Consider the following 19,405-nt stretch of genomic DNA (forward strand, 5'->3'; position numbering starts at 1 on the left):
ATTAGGTTAGTAATATAATATTATATCCAACACTATCTTCTGATAGTACGTTTTTACTTATAGTTGTACTTCTTAATCCAATTTATACGATCATAACAGACAGTCCGATTCACACGACCAAAATACAATTCTAGAATACGTCATTTCCTGTTCGATGGTTACAGCAAGGACTGTAAGAGAATCTGTTCTAGGAAAGATAAGTGAAAGCAGAATGAAATAGTAAAATTTAGAAATATATTCGTTGTTAGCATTGTAAATATAACAGAGTTAGCATATTTTCAATAACCTTATATATTTCGAACTATATAATTGAACAATTTTTATAATTCATATTGTTTCAATCTGTACATGTGAAATTGCTACGCACGGGGAATAACACGACCTTATACTCGCAGGTTGCTAGTTGAAAGGAAATTAAAATAAGATTATTATTTACTATAATTTAACATGACATCAATCGCAACTACGGAATACTCTGAAAATGCATGTGTTGTGTGCTTTAAAAATGTTGTTATATACTCTATTGGGGATTGTGATCATCCAGTTTGTTACGAATGTTCTACGAGAATGCGAGTGCTGTGTCGTCAAAATGAATGCCCAATATGTAGACAGGACATGCCCAAGGTAAAAATAGAATTATCGACACATCTGATTATATGACTTTCCACACCTTTGTTTTGGTGTATTGAATGCAAAGACGCATATTTATTTAATTTATTCTGTGTATAATTGTTACAGGTTATCTTCACCAAAGAGGTGCAACTATTTCGGCATGTTAAAAACAACTCTTACCTGATGGACAAAAAATTTAAGATATGCTTTGACAATGCAGACATTCAAACAGCTTATAGCAAATTGTTGGAACATGTGTGCAAAGTCTGCCATGGACGTCCAGCCTTTAGAACGTTTCAAAATCTTAAAGACCACATGAGAAAGGAGCATGAATTATATTACTGTGATTTATGTGTCGAGAACTTGAAGGTACATGTAGACACGATGTCTTACTTTGTTAGGTACAATGTCACTATTTTTAACGGGATATTTATTTTACTTCTCTTTGAAAATTAACATATTTTGATGCAGAATTGCTACTAGAAATGAAAAGTGGGACAAGATAGAGTATCCACCTGCCACTGAATGAATATTGAACACTTTTATCACTGCCAATGTGGCGCTATAAACCAATTCCTAACACTTATCACAGCCACAACACATTTCATAAGTAACCTTAGTGGTTTGTATTATTATGATGTACCGAAGTACATTTATGATATTTTCGTGCAGGAATTCTGCGTTATCATATGGTGAAGGATGGACAGAACATTGTGCCACTGTCACATATTCTGCGACACAGTACATGAGGCCACCAAAGGGAAAACTGAAGAGGCAGACTTAAACTGAGGGGATTCGATCCGGCATCGGAACTGGAATCCGGTGTGGCTTAGTGGATAAAGCGTCAGTACGTAGAGCTGAAAACCTGGGTTTGAGTCCTGGTGCCAGAGAGAAATTTTCTGTTCTGTCCATCCTTGATCATTAGTGGTTTGTATTTACTTAAAACATGCTTTCACTGATGTATTCTTATTATCGACTTACTGGTTCATAACACCCTTTCTAATTTAATTTCAGATTATTTTAAGGTAGCCTATTCATAAATATCAGTCGTATTTTGTGACTAATTGAATTGCCTGTGAAGAGTTATTGGGTAAAGTCTGCATAAACAGGAGGTGAGGTGGTGCACAAACAGTTGCTCTTCTTGAAACAAGTTAGCTTTTTAGTTAATTATTAAAAGTTCTCCCCCCCCCCAGATGTTTAGATAGACCTCTGTTGGGAATATGTCGAACCTTAAAAAAATCGTGGAGACTTGTAAGTGATATTTTATAATTTGGTAAAAATCTTTCAGAACATTTACTAATTTTATGTACAGTAGGATTAGACAAATAGGCCTACTCCAAGTTTCCTTGGCTTAGGACATAGCTAAATTTTAAAATTAAACTTAAGTGATCTAGAACAGTGTTCCGCAACCAGTGTGCCTTCACAAGATGAAAGGTGTGACGCGAAAATTAATTGAAATTAAAACGGTGTGTTGACAAAACGTGCCCAATCCCCAAGTGTGTTGTGTGTGGTGAAAATCTCAGTAATGCTATGGTTCCCAGTAAATTGAAACGACATTTGGTAACAAAACGTTCTTTTCTGTCAAACAAAGATGTAGCCTATATTATTATCGTCGGTTGTTGGAACAAAATAAAAAAACAAGTGACGCTCATGACGATGTCTGTACAGGTTTCACAAAAAGTACAGGAAGCTAGCTACAAAGATAGCCAAACTTATCGTAAAGGCCAAGAAAAAAAAACACATAATAGCTGAAACGTTGTTAATGTCTAAAAATCGGTTGTTTGAGATGTTCTCAACTGTATGGCCCCTTGCTGACGATAATAAAGTGTTGATGGACTTAATTAAAGAACATTTAGTAACCTTGCAGCAGAAGTTCAAGAATTATTTCGGAGAGAGTGTTCAAGATTTTTACTGGGTTCGTGATTCATTCATTGTGTACCGGTAGTCAAAACATTTTCCGAATAATATATTCGTACAAGAGGAACTAGCAGACTTAAAAGCAGACAGAATATTGAAATTAAAACTTCTCGAAGTGCCTTTGGAAACATTTTGGTTGTCAATAAGGAATGAATACTCGGCTATCTCCAAGATGGCAGTTAATTTGTTATTGCCATTTTCAACTATATATATGTGTGTGTGTGTGTGTGTGAACTGGGCTTCTCGACATTAACTGGAAATTAAAACATCAAAGAGGGAGAGACTCAAATCCATCGATGAAGAAATGAGTGTTGCACTGTTAACGATTCCACCACTGATCAGCCACTTGTATGCAGCTAAACAAGTCCATTGAAGTTATTTACTTTAATATTAGTAACAAAAATACGTATTTTCTACAGTGAATTAAAGTTCATAAATTCTTAATAAATGCAAGAGTCGATTTTGATTTATAACAACAACAGCAACAACAATAATAATAATAATAATAATAATAATAATAATAATAATAATATTAATTATAAATTTAATTACATTACGTAATTATATTAAGAGAATCTTATATGTTTTTGAGGGGATTAATATTTTGGTGTGCCGTGTTGAGTCCAGGCCCATCTAGGGTGTGCCATGAGTATAAAAAGGTTGTGGAACACTGATCTAGAATACTTAACTGAGCCTATGTTGCTCGAATACAGCGACATATTACTTGCAGCAGTTATGACAGAGACAAGACAGATTACTGATGCACATCAAGATTAGTTATGTATTGTGGCAGGATGTTAAAAACGTAATTAGGCAAAATAATTGAAAGAATGGATCTTATCACGACATCTTGCAGTTGCCCAGACTGTTCAGCTACTCTTAAATTATTGTACTAGAGCACTACCAAAGGTAGGCATGATTTATTTACTTACTTTGCCTTTAGTAGAGTTGTACGTACTGACAAAAAAAATGGACGACAATTTGAGTCAGAAAATCTATTACTTGTCTCCAATCTTCTTGCCTAAAGACTCATACTAGTGATTATGTGGCATCCTGAGCACGCCATCCTTTCAACTGAATACGTTTTGAAATTTATTCCCTCCAATCGCACATTGCAGCATTGCTGACATATGAATTCATCCCATAGGCCTTTGAAGAGTTTCCCTGGACCTTAAATACGTTTATATGAATAGCAGTGCATTAAATTCTAACATTTTCAAGTGAAAATTTGTTTTCCTTCGGTAGCACTCTTGTACAGAATTACGATATTATTTCCTGGTAGGACGTAATAGTTATATGTGGTATTGTTATATTGGAGATGGTCCTAATCTTCATGTAAAACAATTGGTGTAATTCAGCCAATTTGACACATAATAATTATGTAGCCTACAGTACTCAGATAATTGTAACATACCTGAAAGGTATATGCATCCTGTACGTCTGATGAACAATCTATCCCACCCAATCATTTCTGAAATAATTATCTAAGCTAACCAAATCTTTTCTCTGTCAGATAGCTATTCCCCAACCACGCTTTCTAATTCTATCACTCAACTTGGTGCTAAGCTAAGCCAAGCCAAGCCAAGATTACCTAATCTTCTTACAAGAGATAGCTATGTCCTGATCAATCCTTCTAATCTTTTTACTGAACTAGGGACTAAGGTAATCCAAGCTAACCTAATCGTTTGTACAAGAGATATCTGTTGTGTGCAACTGAAGGCCAGTATGTGCAAAAGGAGCTTAGATAGTTAAATACAAATTCAATAACAGACAACATACACAATTAAACGACATCTCATACAAGTTGAGAGGATGCGTAGGCATTTCTTTCCCCTTCTACTTGCCCTGAGTCAGTCAGTGATGGACCAGTAGCTGTTATCTCTTATACCTGCGTCCCCAAACTGTACACACAAGAAAATAAAATTTTAAATAAAGTATATTAGTGAATATAAAATACAGTGACACAGATATTTGACGATTATATGTTTGAGTATGTTGTTGTTGTTTTCTAATGCCAGGCATTTGACAATAAAGTCATTTGACCTCTTGCACTCCAATATTTTTCAAAGGTATTATCATGGTCAGCCACTGAAGCACAGATTTCGAGGTGTTCTGAATCCATTTCTTGGTTTGAGTTGCACAATGGGCAGTTAGGGGACTGATATATTCCAATTCTATGCAGGTGTTTGGCCAAACAATCATGGCCTGTTGCCAATCTAAATGCAGCTACAGACGATTTTCGTGGTAAATCGGGAATTAACTGTGGATTATGATGCAGAGAGTCTCATTTTTTTCCTTAAGATTGTGTTATCAAATTTTGTCTGTTGAAGTCTTAAGTATGTAGATTTAATAAATCTTTTCACAGAGTAATACGTAGATTTAGTAACAGGTCTGTAAGTAGCAGTGCTGCCCTTTGCTAAAGTATCCGCATTCTCGTTTCCCAGGATTCCACAATGGGATGGTATCCATTGGAATAGAATTCTTTTATTGAGTGTTATTAATTGAGAGAGCATTTTAGTTATTTCTGCTGTTTGAGATGAAGGTGTGTGTTTAGAGACTATTGATAGAATAGCTGCTTTGGAGTCTGACAATAGAACTGCATTCTTAAATTTATTGATGTGGCATAGAAGATTCCTGAGACTTTCACTTATTGCAATGATTTCTCCATCGAAACTTGTTGTTCCATATCCAAGAGATCTATAAAGTAAGAAGAGACTGCACGTAACACCTGCACCGGCACCTTGTTCTCTGGAGATCAAGTTTGAGTACATTTTAGTGTCGTTCTTAAATTATTTTCAACTAATAATTAATTGAATTAAGGGATGTTAGTTTGTATTATGAAGTCAGGAGGGAGTGACACAGTGCAGATTGTTCCATTGTTTGTGCTGTAGAGTAGCAACTAGCGGTGGAGAAAATATTTAGGCCTATCTTCTGCTCCCAGTAGCTTTTTAATGTGCCAGTTGATATAAACAGCAATAAAATTAAATAAAAGGGCTTAGTATAGACTTTTGAAATATACATTACCGGTAAACACTTTCGATAATAAAATTTGTCACTGTGATGGAAGTCAATTAATTGAACATTTGTGAGATGGACAGTAGCATCTTCCCCTTCACTGATGGCAGAGAGTGTGAGTAGAGGGGAAAGCCTATCAACCAAACTGAAATGGGGTTTAGTGTCATTGTTTTGTAATTGGAGGAATATACTAGACCCTTATAGCCAGGGCTTTGAAAGTGTATGATGGTTCATCAGTCAGGCAAAAGTTTCATTAGTTATCTTTGTCGAACTACATCAATTAAAAAATCAGTATTGGTCTCACTTGCCAAGTAAAAATTTTCACTTGTCCCAGACAAGCAGATGAGTGATTTTTTCAAGCCCTGCTTATGACTTCACAACAAATTTATGAATGTGCTGTGTATCTATGCAGAAGATTTTGAATATCACTTCATAGAGTGTCTGTTCCTTCTAATTTTTTCCATCATTGTTAACAAAATAGTACAATAGTTCTTCCATACTTTACAAATCCTTTCTCTATATTCAAATTGTATATATGTATCCAATGCCTACCCACTTCACTTTATGTGATTCGGGTTCCGCATATAGCGGATGGATGGCAGGACTGTGACCCATTTTCTAGTTGTACACCACTTCGGCGGGCCATGTTGTACATGGTGTTTATCTGTTGAGAGTTATGTTGTGTTCTAGGGTGAGTGTATGTGTAACTGTTTCTGTAGTGTAGTGTATGGAATGGGTGATGATGGTGAGGAAGGGTGAAGGAAGAAAACCTGATGCTGAACGTAGCCTACTCCTGTCGAATAGCACCAAGGAGGCTGCCAGGCTTAACGTCCCCATCTGACAGACGAATCACTATCAACAGTGACATAGGCCTATGCACTGCATTTTGGTGCACAATTTAATGATTAGAATTGTGCACCGCCATCTCTCCTAGTCCCTAGGTAGAAATTTTTTATGAACATTTCTGACCCCGCCAGGGATCGAACCTGGCCCGGCTAGTCTGAAGGTAGACATGCTATCCACAGAGCTAACTCGGCGGACATATTCAAATTGTTCCTGTCACCAGAATAGCTTTCCTTACAAAATAATTGCCTACTACTTGATTTGGACAGACTATATAGATGGAGTATCGATAATTTTCTTCTGTTAAATCTTAATAAATGTTGCTTTATGACGTGTTCTAAAAATAAGACAGTTGCTCAAAATTCGTATAAAAGTAATGGTATGAAGTTACCTAGAGTAGAATCATTTAAGGATTTGGGTATTCATTTTATACACAACTTATGTTTTAAAATGCACTTAAATCACGTGGTAAGTGATGCATATAGAAAATTAGGATTTATAATCAGAAATACAAAAGAATTAAAAAATATAAATACTATTGATACTCTATATAAAACTCTAGTTAGGAGTAAGCTAGAGTATGTGTCTGTAATATGATCACCTCAGTTTCAGTCCCATCAGATGCAAATAGAAAGGATACAGAAAAGATTTTTACGTTATTTATATTTTAAAAAAACATCATGTGTCGTCTTATGACAAGCAAATTTCATATAATCAGTTCCTTTTTTAATTTAATTATAAACTTTAAAATATCGACGATTAATAAATAGTCAAATTTTACTCTAAGACTGTTAACGATATATTGAATAACTGTGATTTTCTTAAGTTTCTTCAGTTCAATGTAAAAAAAAAAACAATTACGTCATAGGCAACCTTTTGTTATTCCCATTCCTAGAACTATTTTCTTCTAGAACTCTCCATTGTTTGTTATGTGTAATACTTACAACTCTCTGTCTTTAAACTGTGATTCTCAATTAGATTTCAGTTTAACAGTTGAAAAATTTCATACAATATTAAAAAGAATTGTATTTCCTTTGATGTTTAAATTATGAAGAAGTGTATTATAATGTTTCTACTTTAGTTTTTAAATAATATTGCATCATTATATTGACATTTGGCACTATATTAACTGCAATATTATATTCTAGCATCTATTACCATTATGTATTTTCTTTCTTTCGTTTGTGTTGTTTGTTTTTTTTTTCTTATTATGTATTTTGTGTATGTATCTGTGTAAGCCACCTGTAATTGGAAGCCTGCTTCTGTTGGTGGTGGATTTAAATAAATAAATAATTGATAGTGAGAGTAAACCAGCAAGGTACATGCTTAATTATTACTTATATGTTCACACGTTCTGCAACAATTCAGTTTCTTTTTCATATTTCGAATGATATTAATGCATAGCCTAGTATATTTTCAATTTTTATTGAAAAACATATGCGAAATTTTTTACTAAACTCCCAAATAAGATGCACTTTCGAAATATTAGCCAAGCAAAATAAACCAGAAGAACATAAACCATGAGCGATTATTAAAATGCACTCGAAGGCATTCTTTACAATCCAGAAAGTAAGATATTTGACTTTGCTTATACATTATACAATGTAATTCATTTTGCAGTGATTTAATTACATAAACTCGCTCTATTTATATTTATAAAAATAACATATGTAACATGTTAAAATACTTGTATCTTGCTTTGGTGATTCACTTATTCGTAAGAAATGGGTTTACAGTGCACCAATAATTCTCCAGTAATGACCCACACTATAGCCTACTACTTGTTTTTGTCAGAAGGAGTTAACGTTTTGACTAAATTCGCAATGAAAATTAAATAATCCTGTATATAGGCCTAATCATTTCTCTCAGCAGATTCTTTCTTAATACCGATGATACTACCTCATTTTTAAATTTATTCTACATAATGCAAAATGTATAAAGAAAGGTGTCTGCCAAATCTTGGAACACATTAGGGAGGCCTGCCATTGTTTTGCAAGACCCATTCATTTTTTACTACGAATTATATTATTCATGTGCGTCAATTCTATATAAACTGACTCGTGAATACTTGGTATGAATGTTCATTCATTCATAGTGTTCTGCCCAAGGACAGGTCTTTCACTACAAACCCAGAATTCTCCAGTCTTTGCTATTTTCTGCCGTCATCTTTGTCTACGCATGTGATCCATATATCTTAATGTCGTCTATCATCTGATATCTTCTTCTGCCCTGAACTTTTCTCCCATTCACCATTCCTTGTAGTGCATCCTTCAGTAGGCAGTTTCTTCTCAATCAGTGACACAGCCAAGTCTTTTTCCTCTTTTTGATCAGTTCCAGCATCATTCTTTCTTCATCCACTCTTTCCAACACAGCTTCGTTTCTTATTCTGTCCATTTCACATGCTCCATCCTTCTCCATATCCACATCTCGAATGCTTCTATTCGCTTCTCTTTACTTCGTCGTAATGTCGAAGTTTCTGCGCCATACAATGCTACACTCCACACAAAGCACTTCACTAGTTTCTTCCTTAATTCTTTCTGCAGAGGTCCGCAGAAGATGCTCCTTTTTCTATTAAAAGTTTCCTTTGCCATTGCTATTCTCCTTTTGACTTCTTAGCAGCAGCTCATGTTACTGCTTATAGTACACCCCAAGTATTTGAAGCTGTCCACTTGCTTTACTGCTTCATTTAGAATTCGCAAGTTTACCTTCTTTACTTTTCTTCCTATGACCATGGTCTTCGTCTTGTTGGCATTTATTTTCATCCCATACTACTCATAGCTGTCATTTAGCTCCAGTAGCATCATATCCCTTAGTATTGTCTCTTCTGCTAACAACGCCATATCATCAGCAAATCTTATGTACTTTATTCTTCTTCTTCCTACTATCACTCCTCCCATGTTCTGAAAACAGTTCTTCACTAAATCCTCCAAGTAGATGTTGAACGGGGTAGGTGATAAAAGGCATCCTTGTCGTACTCCTCTCCCTATTTCACTTCCTTCTGACATTTCTTCTCTTATCCTGACTTTAACTCGTTTCATATAAAGGTTACTGAACAGCCTCCTCTCTTTTCAATCCACGCCAATTTTCTTTAGGATCTCATCAGTTTATTCCAATCCACTCTGTCAAATGCCTTTTCTAGGTCCACAAATACAAATGTATATAATCAGGGGCATATATTGCGGATGTTCAAGGTGTGTGCTGGACACCCTGTAAATTCGGTAATCTCATTTTTTATTTTAAGTTGTTTTATATAATGCAACAATAATTTTAATTTATCACAATTTAAATGCGTGGTAATCTCATTGGAAGTTGATGTATATAGTTCAAGACTAATTTTAATTCATTACCATTTAAATATTTTAAATGCCTGCTGGTTGAATGTGCACACCATCCCCAGAACGGCTTTCGTTTTATAATGTACGCTCTGCCTGACGAAGGGGGATGAGTTCTGTTCTGGTTGTCCTGTCCGTACAAAAGAACATCCCCTGCTGAGAGTTACTATAATTCTCTGCGCGCGCAAGGTGGCATGGTGGGGATACTCGCTTCTCTCAAGCTCGCAGGTCGTCCTGTATACAGGCAGCTCAACTTGTCAATAGCGTTACAAAATATTATCTTTGATGTGTGTGTTTACTGTTTGTGTGAGTGAATTTACTGTGTTTAGGTTTTACTAGGGTTCATAGTTGCGTGCCAGCGCAGGTGAACAATTTAAATTACTTATTTAATGATAATAGCACTTGGAAATGTACACTGTAAAAGATCTTTTGCAAAAGCCATTCTCTTCTCGCCCACTAGGAGAGAAATTACATATAATGAATAAGGGTAGACCTACCCCGCCACTTCCGATTTTAGTGCAACAATATAAAACAAAAAGCGAACAATACACTAGACATTTTTCTACTTCACAATATGAAATTGTAGAATAGTTAGCAGGTTGTGGAACTTCAAATAGGTTATTTTGCTGGCCATGGTTATTGTTTGATCATAAGTAATGCAATTTTGAATAACGTTATTTGTAGTTGCCTCCTTTCTCCGGCATTTGCAGGGCAGTCATTGAAACAAGGTGATTAATTTTTAAGAAGTTGTGGTGCGAGTACTTTGAATAATATTTAAATGTCATTTTCTTTTAATTTTATGTCATTTTTCCTTTAGTTTAAGGGCATTTTAATGATCATTTTAAGTAGATTTTTAGGTCATCAACATCTGCCCCATAGTTATTATTTATAAATAATACTAAATTATATATTAAAAATGGCAGTTAATGTTGACCCGATATTTCACTTAGGCCTATAATAATTGTGCGAGATAGACCAACTATATATTTTTAACAGAACACCCAAACTTCAGATTCAGCATACACCACTGTATATAATACTTTATTGTTCTCTAGGTATCTTTCGCCAATTGATATGAACGAAGTCCATATAATAATTCTGAAGGAATCACAGTACACAAACGTGTATTTACGCGAAAATCATTAATTCTGTTTTTACAGCATCAGAGAAATTGTTCTCTTTCCTTAGAGACTATAACTGTATATTTAGGCCGAAGCTGTAGTTAATTATCATCAAAAGAATTGGATTTGATCTAGGACATTCTGTTTTGAACTAATGATGATTGGAATATGAATTTGTACCATACATTTTACTGACAATCATCCTGCGTCATCTTAAAATAACAAATTCACAACAGTGATATGCGATATACTTGTAAGTTTTGTCCCGTTTGTGTTATTATTATTATTATTACTATTATTATTATTATTATTATCATTATTATTATTATTTTTGTACAATGGTAGGACCCTTAAGTTGCCATTCTTCATCCCAACTGAATGAGTGTAACTCCTATATGTCACTAGTTTTATTAAGGAAACACTTTTTTACCTTTAATTACAGGTTATTTCCAAAATGAGACAACCTCTTACATTGTTCTTAAACTCATAAGAATTGTATGTCTGTATTTGAATATATTTTCAGTTGGTATGTTCAGAATTTCTTTTAAAGTAAACCTGAATAAAAAAGTTATGTGCATTTGAGATCAGAAATTTTATTTACGTTTATGTTCTAAGGATCTGCCACCATAAAAATATGTACCAGTTCTTAATTAGTTCAGCTTTAGGTTTCCATTCTATGTGAATACTTATTCTGAGAATAGACGTGTGTTAATTTCCTCAGTTAATTTCTTTATTAGGTACAAAAAATTCTTTTTTATTTGTAGATATTCACTGGTGAAAGAAGATCTTACACAAGACAGGAACTTGCTTTACATCGCCGGAAAGGTGATCCTGATGATAGATCTCATAGAGGCCACCCTTTATGTGAATTTTGTGATCAGCGCTATATGGACAATGATGAATTGTTCAGACATTTACGACGTGATCATCTTTTTTGTCATTTTTGTGATGCGGATGGCTTTCATCAGTATTACAGGTAATATATGTCTGCACCACTCCTGTAGGCTGTGTGTGTTTCTTGTCCTGAACAAAATATGACTAATCATTCTCAATGGTCTAATGATTATTGTGCTACCTTTGGGTGCAGACATCATGAGCCAAAACATATTTAAAGGGGATGAATTTTTTGGACTAAAAATCGAAAATGTACATGGCAAAAGCGAATGAAAACCCAATAAGATTCAGAATGCCATTACAATAACAGAAACCTGAACAGCATATCCCTTCTCAGTTGACTGTTTACATAGTCAGCAATGTACCACAAAACAAAAGAATTATTCATGAACAACCTGATTTGATGTATAATCTGATTTGATGTATAATGTAGTAGATCAAGAGAAACAAGGTGATTTAAAAGATAACAAACATTTTTCCATGAGAAAAATTACTTGAGTTTCGGCACAAAACAGCTGTTTCAAAATTTGTAAGTAATAATAACAAAGTAAACCAAATGGTGAGAAAAGAACAATTACCGTTATTACACGACAGGTGTTTTTTTATATAGTTGAACATAAATTGTGTGGTTTTCAACTACTGACAACTCTGGAGTGAGTGAAGAGGTGACTTGTCAAGGAAAGAGGTTTTCTCTCTGAAAGTGAATAAAGTTTGCTCCTAACCGCTACTTGTTAAATTACCGAACATTATTTAATAATACCAGCAGTAACAATAATACAAGCACTTTAATTATTGCAATTAAAATTAGAACTCACCTCATTGTCTGTAAATCAGATAAATTTTTTTGTTGTTCGTTTTAGTGTAGGCATCTGTGATCTCTTTGTAGAAGGGATAAGTTTTCATTAATCCACTGAAGAGATCCTTGTGGATGGAAGTTAAGGCTAGCAATGTCAACCTGCTGTTGCACAAACTATTCCTGAAATATGTTTTAATCCTCTTTAAACAAGAAAATCTTTTCCATATAGAAGAACGGGTCAATAGATTTGTAAGAATTAAACTGTATACTTTGTATGCTTGCAAACACTTCATCAGATCTCACTAAAATTTCATAATTTTTGTATTTCTATACGTTTCATCTTGAAATATCAAATCAAGTTCATGTTTTAGTCATTCTGTTTCAGGAAAATACTTTGGATGGCATAATTTTAAATTATCCAGAGCATCACTAGCAAATGTCTTTGAATATACAGGAAATTGTGACGTATTGAGTCTCTAAAAACGTGAGTTTCCTAACATCATTAACCCTCAAGCAGTAGTGCGGGATGTTGTCAACACTCCAGTCGCATATGTGGAGCTATAACTACATACTGTCTGATTAGTGTAATATGTAGCTAGTTGGCGATGTATGCAATTGAGAGGGAAAGAAACTGGCCACTCTAACCCATTATCTCCTGGCCTAGTTGACTCATAAGTGGTGCCTTGTTGGTATCATTTGTGAGGTTCAGACCTGTCTTCGGATAGTTGATTAACAACAACAACTACATACTGAGTTAACCTGTACTTCTGGAACTTTCATTACGTTTCTTAGAATTGGTAAGGCAACAATAACCATAAACATGTTTGAAATCGGAATTCGAGATAATAACGGTTTAAGTGGTGTGGGGTAACACAGTGTTACAACAATGCTCCTATTGTAAATAGTGACAGTGACTAAACTGGCCATACTATTGTAACAAATAATAACAATGGATGTTAAGTAGTGACTGTGCACACAGAAAAATCAAGAAAGTTGTGCGGAAAGGAAGATATTAAGTAAATTATGATTAGGTGTGAATAAAACCAATATTGAAATATTACCATTAGACTTACTGTACATTAATTATAACATTGTGATAGGTATTAAAGTAGTTCACATAGTTGAATAAATAAAAAAAGAGAGATATTTTAATTGTTCACTAAAAAAATAGTCCATAAGAAGCCATTATACTTGGGGTGTCAGCAACACCCCGCATGACTCTTATCCCCGGTTTCTGGTACACCTCAGTTAACTGTCAGTTACTTAACTGCACTTATAAATTTAACTGCACTGATAACTTTCATGAGTTTACGAAAAGATTTATCAGATCTTGTAACTAACAGTTGAGGTAACTTCAAGTTCAGTATCTCTTGTTGTCCATAGATGTCTCCACTAGTATTTTGTTAGTGGTTTTTTTTTTTTAGTTATTTTTATTTGCAGAAGTTTTCAGTAGTAACATGGTAGTGAGCTCTGTAGCAGTAGGTGCAAGGCTTTTTAATTAAGGAATCGAGTGATAAACGATAGTGTACATGTGCACTTCCATCTCAATCACAATATGATTAAAAAAGCAATAATTGTTGGTATTTGGCGTGATCGCCGAGGTAAGTAATACTAATGGAGAGAGGGCTAGATGTAATTTCTGCTACAAAACTGCAACCACAGTCAGCTGTGGTGGTTATGGCAGCCATATTTGTAATGTAAAATATGTTACATTCGTCCATATGAATGCTTTCATGTGTTCAAATGGACTTTTCGGAGACCGAAATACCATTGGCATTGGTAGAGCACCCAAGAATAAAATATTCCTTGACTGACGACATAAGAATCTGAAGTTTATGACGAAAATTAAGCTTAAGATATTCGAAATTGTCTTTACAAACACACATTATTATCCTAATACGTCATAGAAAGTAGAACATTTACCGTAAGTTATGTAAATAAAACGCCAAATTTTTTAAACCATATCGATAATATAGTAAATTAATTAATTCCGGTTTATATTATTATTTAATATCAGTTATTATAGTTTACGAAACAGTAATGCAGTAGTGCCGCATGTCAGTATTTGTTTGAATCAGTACTAAAAGCCAGGTAACTACAGACCAAGGCACAGTTACCAGTTGAAGCACAGATAACTGTAAAGATTACGATAACTGTTGTTTCGGAAACTCATTTTAAACATATCAGCGTGTTAAATCGTAGATAACTATGTATGTACAGGTAACTGTTTTTCCAGAAACCGGGCATTAATGTTACAAAGTTAGGCATGACTGCTTAAGGGTTAAAGCATTCATTAATTTTCTGCATCACATTACCTAGTATTTCATACAATAGGAGTTTTTAGTATTGAAAATATTCTTCTAACATGTTCCACTCCATTGATGGAGTTTCTACTTTCAACAAACTTGCTTCAATAATTCTTTTGATTGTGTCATCATTTCTTTTGTTAGTTAATGTCGTTCCCATTTTTTTTATCATACTTCTTAATTCTTAATACGTGTGTCCAGCTATAAGCTGATTACACGATGGCCACTGTAGATCACATATGCAATTGTTCAGAGCTGCGGATTGGTGAGAATTTCATGTAATGAGTGGTTTTTAATTCTTTCCTGCATTTTACGGTTGGTGATATTACATTGAAGTAGGATATGTTCTATTGTTTCTTCTAATGTTACACATTTTTGACATAGTAGTGACTGATAATTTAAAGCAATGCAGGTAAGCTTCCGTAACAAGGTGTCCAATTCTAGCCTGTGCAGCAGAATTTGTGTCTGTCTGGGGATATCACAGTAGATTTTAATATTGTTGGCTTGTTTCAAAATTTTCCATAGTGCTCTTCCTGTTTGTCCAGTTTTTGATCATGTTTACGCAAACACTAAAGTCTAATGATTTTATTTGCTATTGTGTGAACTCGAATATTTCTTTGAATACAAGCAAACTCAAAATCATAAAATTTGTTTAAGAATCTTTCAATTTGGCAAATAGGTGCTGGATCGCGATTTTCCATTATGCATAATTACATCCCACTCATTGTACTTCGGGATCTGTGAAAATGATGACCACCTCATGTCTGTTGCTGAGGGTATGCATCTTCCGATCTCGGAATGAAGAATGTCAGAATAGTAAAAGAAACGTGGTATATCATTTATGTTTACAAAAAATATATGACACTTTTGAATACTGTCAAAACTTTGTTGCAAAACTTGATTAAGTCTGTGCTGAACATTGAGCAAACACGGCTTGATCGACATCTGGACACTTTTTTTTTTGGAGACTATCTGTGTCCAGTCATAACTGCAATGCCATCGTAGCAATGTCCCACAAGCTTAGATTTGTAGTCAAACTGAGATAATGTGTCATCTAATAGACGAAAAAGTACGTCTGCTGTACATTCTTCACTGATATCTCTCAACTACACTACCACTGAAATCTAATTAGGGCCTATCTCAAAATTAAAGAACATTCTGTTTTCTGTGTGATACTTGTTGTGTCACAAATTTACACTGAACGAAATCCAGTCGTTTCTTCATAATTATTAAGACTTGATATAGTCAGATATATACCTCATGATTCAATTTTGAATTATCTTTGAATTCCCATCAAGAACAGCTTTTATGATTGAATAATGATTTTGAATTTCAATGGGCTTCCCGAGTATGAATCTGATATATTTATGGAATCTTAATTTTCATTATTCCACTGAAGGCCTTTTCTTTCTGCTTAAAAATAAGCTGGTTTAATTGGATAATGCATTAATAACCTATTCGACCTAATATTTTCATTGTACTTTATGTAAAGCCTTCAACTTCCTTAGAGAACATCAGAAATATAATTTAATATTCTTTTCTAATGCCTTGAATTCGACAATTAAATGTTCCAGCAAAGATTCGTGCATCTGAAACATGTGTAATACTGACATCATTGTTCTTACATGCGCTCGTTTTTATGTTGATTAATAAACACAGTCAATAGCACAACTTTTGAAAGAAACTATTGTCACGCAACAATTTATGTTCAACATATCACTCAGTTTTAAATTTCTTAATGAAAGTTTCTTAGTTTGGTTTTATTTCTGTTACCATACATTTTCTCCATACAAAGCCATGATTAAACAGATCCTTCTTGTCTTCATTTTCCAATGCAAAAATGGAATTTGAGGTAAACTGCACACAAAATCATTTGTGGGATTTATTGTAGTTAACAATAGTGCACATAAAACACTATAAAAACCACAAAATCTTTAATATACTGAAATAATATACATCTGTACCTGTCATTTAGAACTAGGTTCCAAGTTTCATGACATATAAAAAAAAAATTCAATTATGCAAAAATTAATACACCATCTGTTCCTGTTAAAACTAACAAGCAAACATTCTGATGGATGGAGATTAAAAAAAAAAATATTTTTTTCTTTCGCCATGTTAATAATGTCAAAACAAGTGCTTATGCAAATTTTAGCCACTTGAGCACAATTACAAGGGACATAAAAAAAGTTCACCAGGGGCTATTTACAGAAATAAAACACAATTTCATGGAAAGATTTATTGGAACAGTCACAACAATTGTTCAGCTATTTTTCAACATATTTCTCACTGAAATCGAGATATTTGTCATACCATGGTGTCAACTTTTGTATCCCTGTGTCATAGAAATCTGCCATTGGGATCAGAACTAGTGTGTGACAGCCATTTGCACCTCTCTATCGATCCCATGATTTAACCAGAATTACTCACATATGCTAACACGATAACAAAGATACTAGTATATACATATTAAGGGTTTGTTCCCCAAACATCACATAATGTAACTGATTTCATCTGAAATCCTTATATTAAAGAACATAATACTTAGTTAATCTAAAGGTATGGTCACACGTCGCTACTTTTGCTGCTCAACTTTTGTACTGCAGCTGCAAAAGTTGTGTGTTGTGTTCACATGTAAGCCAAAAGTAACTGACTGCTCGCTACTTTTTGTGCTGCGCAACCTGAGCGCTGCAAAAGTTGCAACTGGAGGTTGCAAATCTGTTCACACCTCTGCACACCTGTTTGCACCTCTCTATCGATCCCATGATTTAACCAGAATTACTCACATATGCTAACACGATAACAAAGATACTAGTATATACATATTAAGGGTTTGTTCCCCAAACATCACATAATGTAACTGATTTCATCTGAAATCCTTATATTAAAGAACATAATACTTAGTTAATATAAAGGTATGGTCACACGTCGCTACTTTTGCTGCTCAACTTTTGTACTGCAGCTGCAAAAGTTGTGTGTTGTGTTCACATGTAAGCCAAAAGTAACTGACTGCTCGCTACTTTTTGTGCTGCGCAACCTGAGCGCTGCAAAAGTTGCAACTGGAGGTTGCAAATCTGTTCACACGCAAGGCACTACTTTTGCAGCCGCAGTCTAGATGCAGCTTTCCATCTCTGTGTTGACTTTTCAGTATACATTTTGTGGTTATGTTCGCATTATTATGAAACTCATGCGATTGCTTAGTTATCTATTATTTGCTAGTATTCAGAAATTGGCATTATTTTTACTATAAAGCTATTAAAAACGCCTATATACTTGAATGATAACCAAAAGCATATTCATATAATCAATTTTGGCAACCCTCCTGTTTGAAACTATGCTATGGAAAATTAAAAAAATTAATTATATCATCAGCATTTATACTCTGTGTTGTATATTTAGTAACTGTTACAAATAATTTGTTTTCATCACATCTAACATTAAAATATATTCAAACAATAAAAGTATCATTGGCACATTTGGGTGGCAAAACTGGTCGCAACTGCCGCGAATTTTCAACAAAACCAATATAAAAAATGCTGCAGCTGCAACCTTGAAAACCCTGTTCACACATCACTACTTTTAAGCTGTGCATAGAATGAAAAAGTAGCGGGCAGCAGGTTCGGCAGCCACTACTTTTCAGGTTGCACTGTTGTCGCAATATGAGAGTCACACAGTTTTTTGTACTGCAGTGCTGCAAAAGTAATGACATATGACCATACCTTAAGCTGAAAAGTTGCTCAAGATATGAAAGAAATAAGATGTGGTTGGTTTCCAATGCATCTATAAAAAAGATTTTTCTGTAATTTTGCTAATCAGTTTTAAATGATCTAGAGGACACTAGTGAAGGATACATGCTTTGAATTGCAGATGAGCAATACAAAGATCACTAGAAATTTTGCTTCCAACATCAATCAATCAGATTTTATAAGCTGTGTTAAAATTAATATGATTATTCATGATTAAGCTTGGTTTGAAATGAAAAACCGTAGAAAGGAGAATGTTTTTCAAAAGGAATAAAACTAGTAATGGCATGTAATGGATTTAGTAAAAGACAAGAAACATGGAGAGTACGTAAAAAAGTGACCTACAACTAAGTCAGGTGGGTAAGATAATCTCTCCTGTAAAAATTTTGGTAAATCTCGTGTTAACAAGTCAGTGAAAACATTTTGCAGAGTTAGTGGAACAGACATTACCTCTTTATTCCAGGTTAACATTACAAGTCTTTGAATAATGTATGATATCATGATAGTAAAATATCTATGTTTAAGTTGTTCCATCTATTACTTATCTTTATTGTTTACTAACAAGTCAATACATTATGACGTGATTATGTAATACATTAGCAAAGAAAAGTGGGACAAGATGATGTAGATAAGTTTATTGAAAATAATTTCAGGAATACAAAGATAGTACTTTTTGATGCTGACTAAAACATTTAAGACTACGAATACGTGATATGAACTATTTCATAGTCATTTGTGATCCTTGAGATGAATAGGTTCTTTATTTTGGTGTATATTGCAACCAAGACCTCTTCAAGTGATATCTCTATCCAGTGCTTTTGCTTCA

The 19,405-nt window shown here is 34.2% G+C and overlaps 1 protein-coding gene across 1 annotated transcript in view; it reads left to right on the forward strand.

The window, feature by feature from the left end:
• The first annotated feature begins 116 nt into the window (after positions 1–116).
• Positions 117–19,405, forward strand: part of LOC138710415 (E3 ubiquitin-protein ligase ZNF598) — a 42,572-nt gene continuing 23,283 nt past the window's right edge. The window contains exons 1-3 of the mRNA XM_069841300.1: positions 117–624; positions 739–981; positions 11,605–11,816. Coding sequence (XP_069697401.1) covers positions 448–624; positions 739–981; positions 11,605–11,816 — 632 coding nt within the window. The 5' untranslated portion in view covers positions 117–447. The remainder of the gene's footprint in view (positions 625–738; positions 982–11,604; positions 11,817–19,405) is intronic.

The sequence above is a fragment of the Periplaneta americana genome, chromosome 12 (genome assembly GCF_040183065.1).
Source record: "Periplaneta americana isolate PAMFEO1 chromosome 12, P.americana_PAMFEO1_priV1, whole genome shotgun sequence".
Lineage (NCBI taxonomy): Eukaryota > Metazoa > Arthropoda > Insecta > Blattodea > Blattidae > Periplaneta > Periplaneta americana.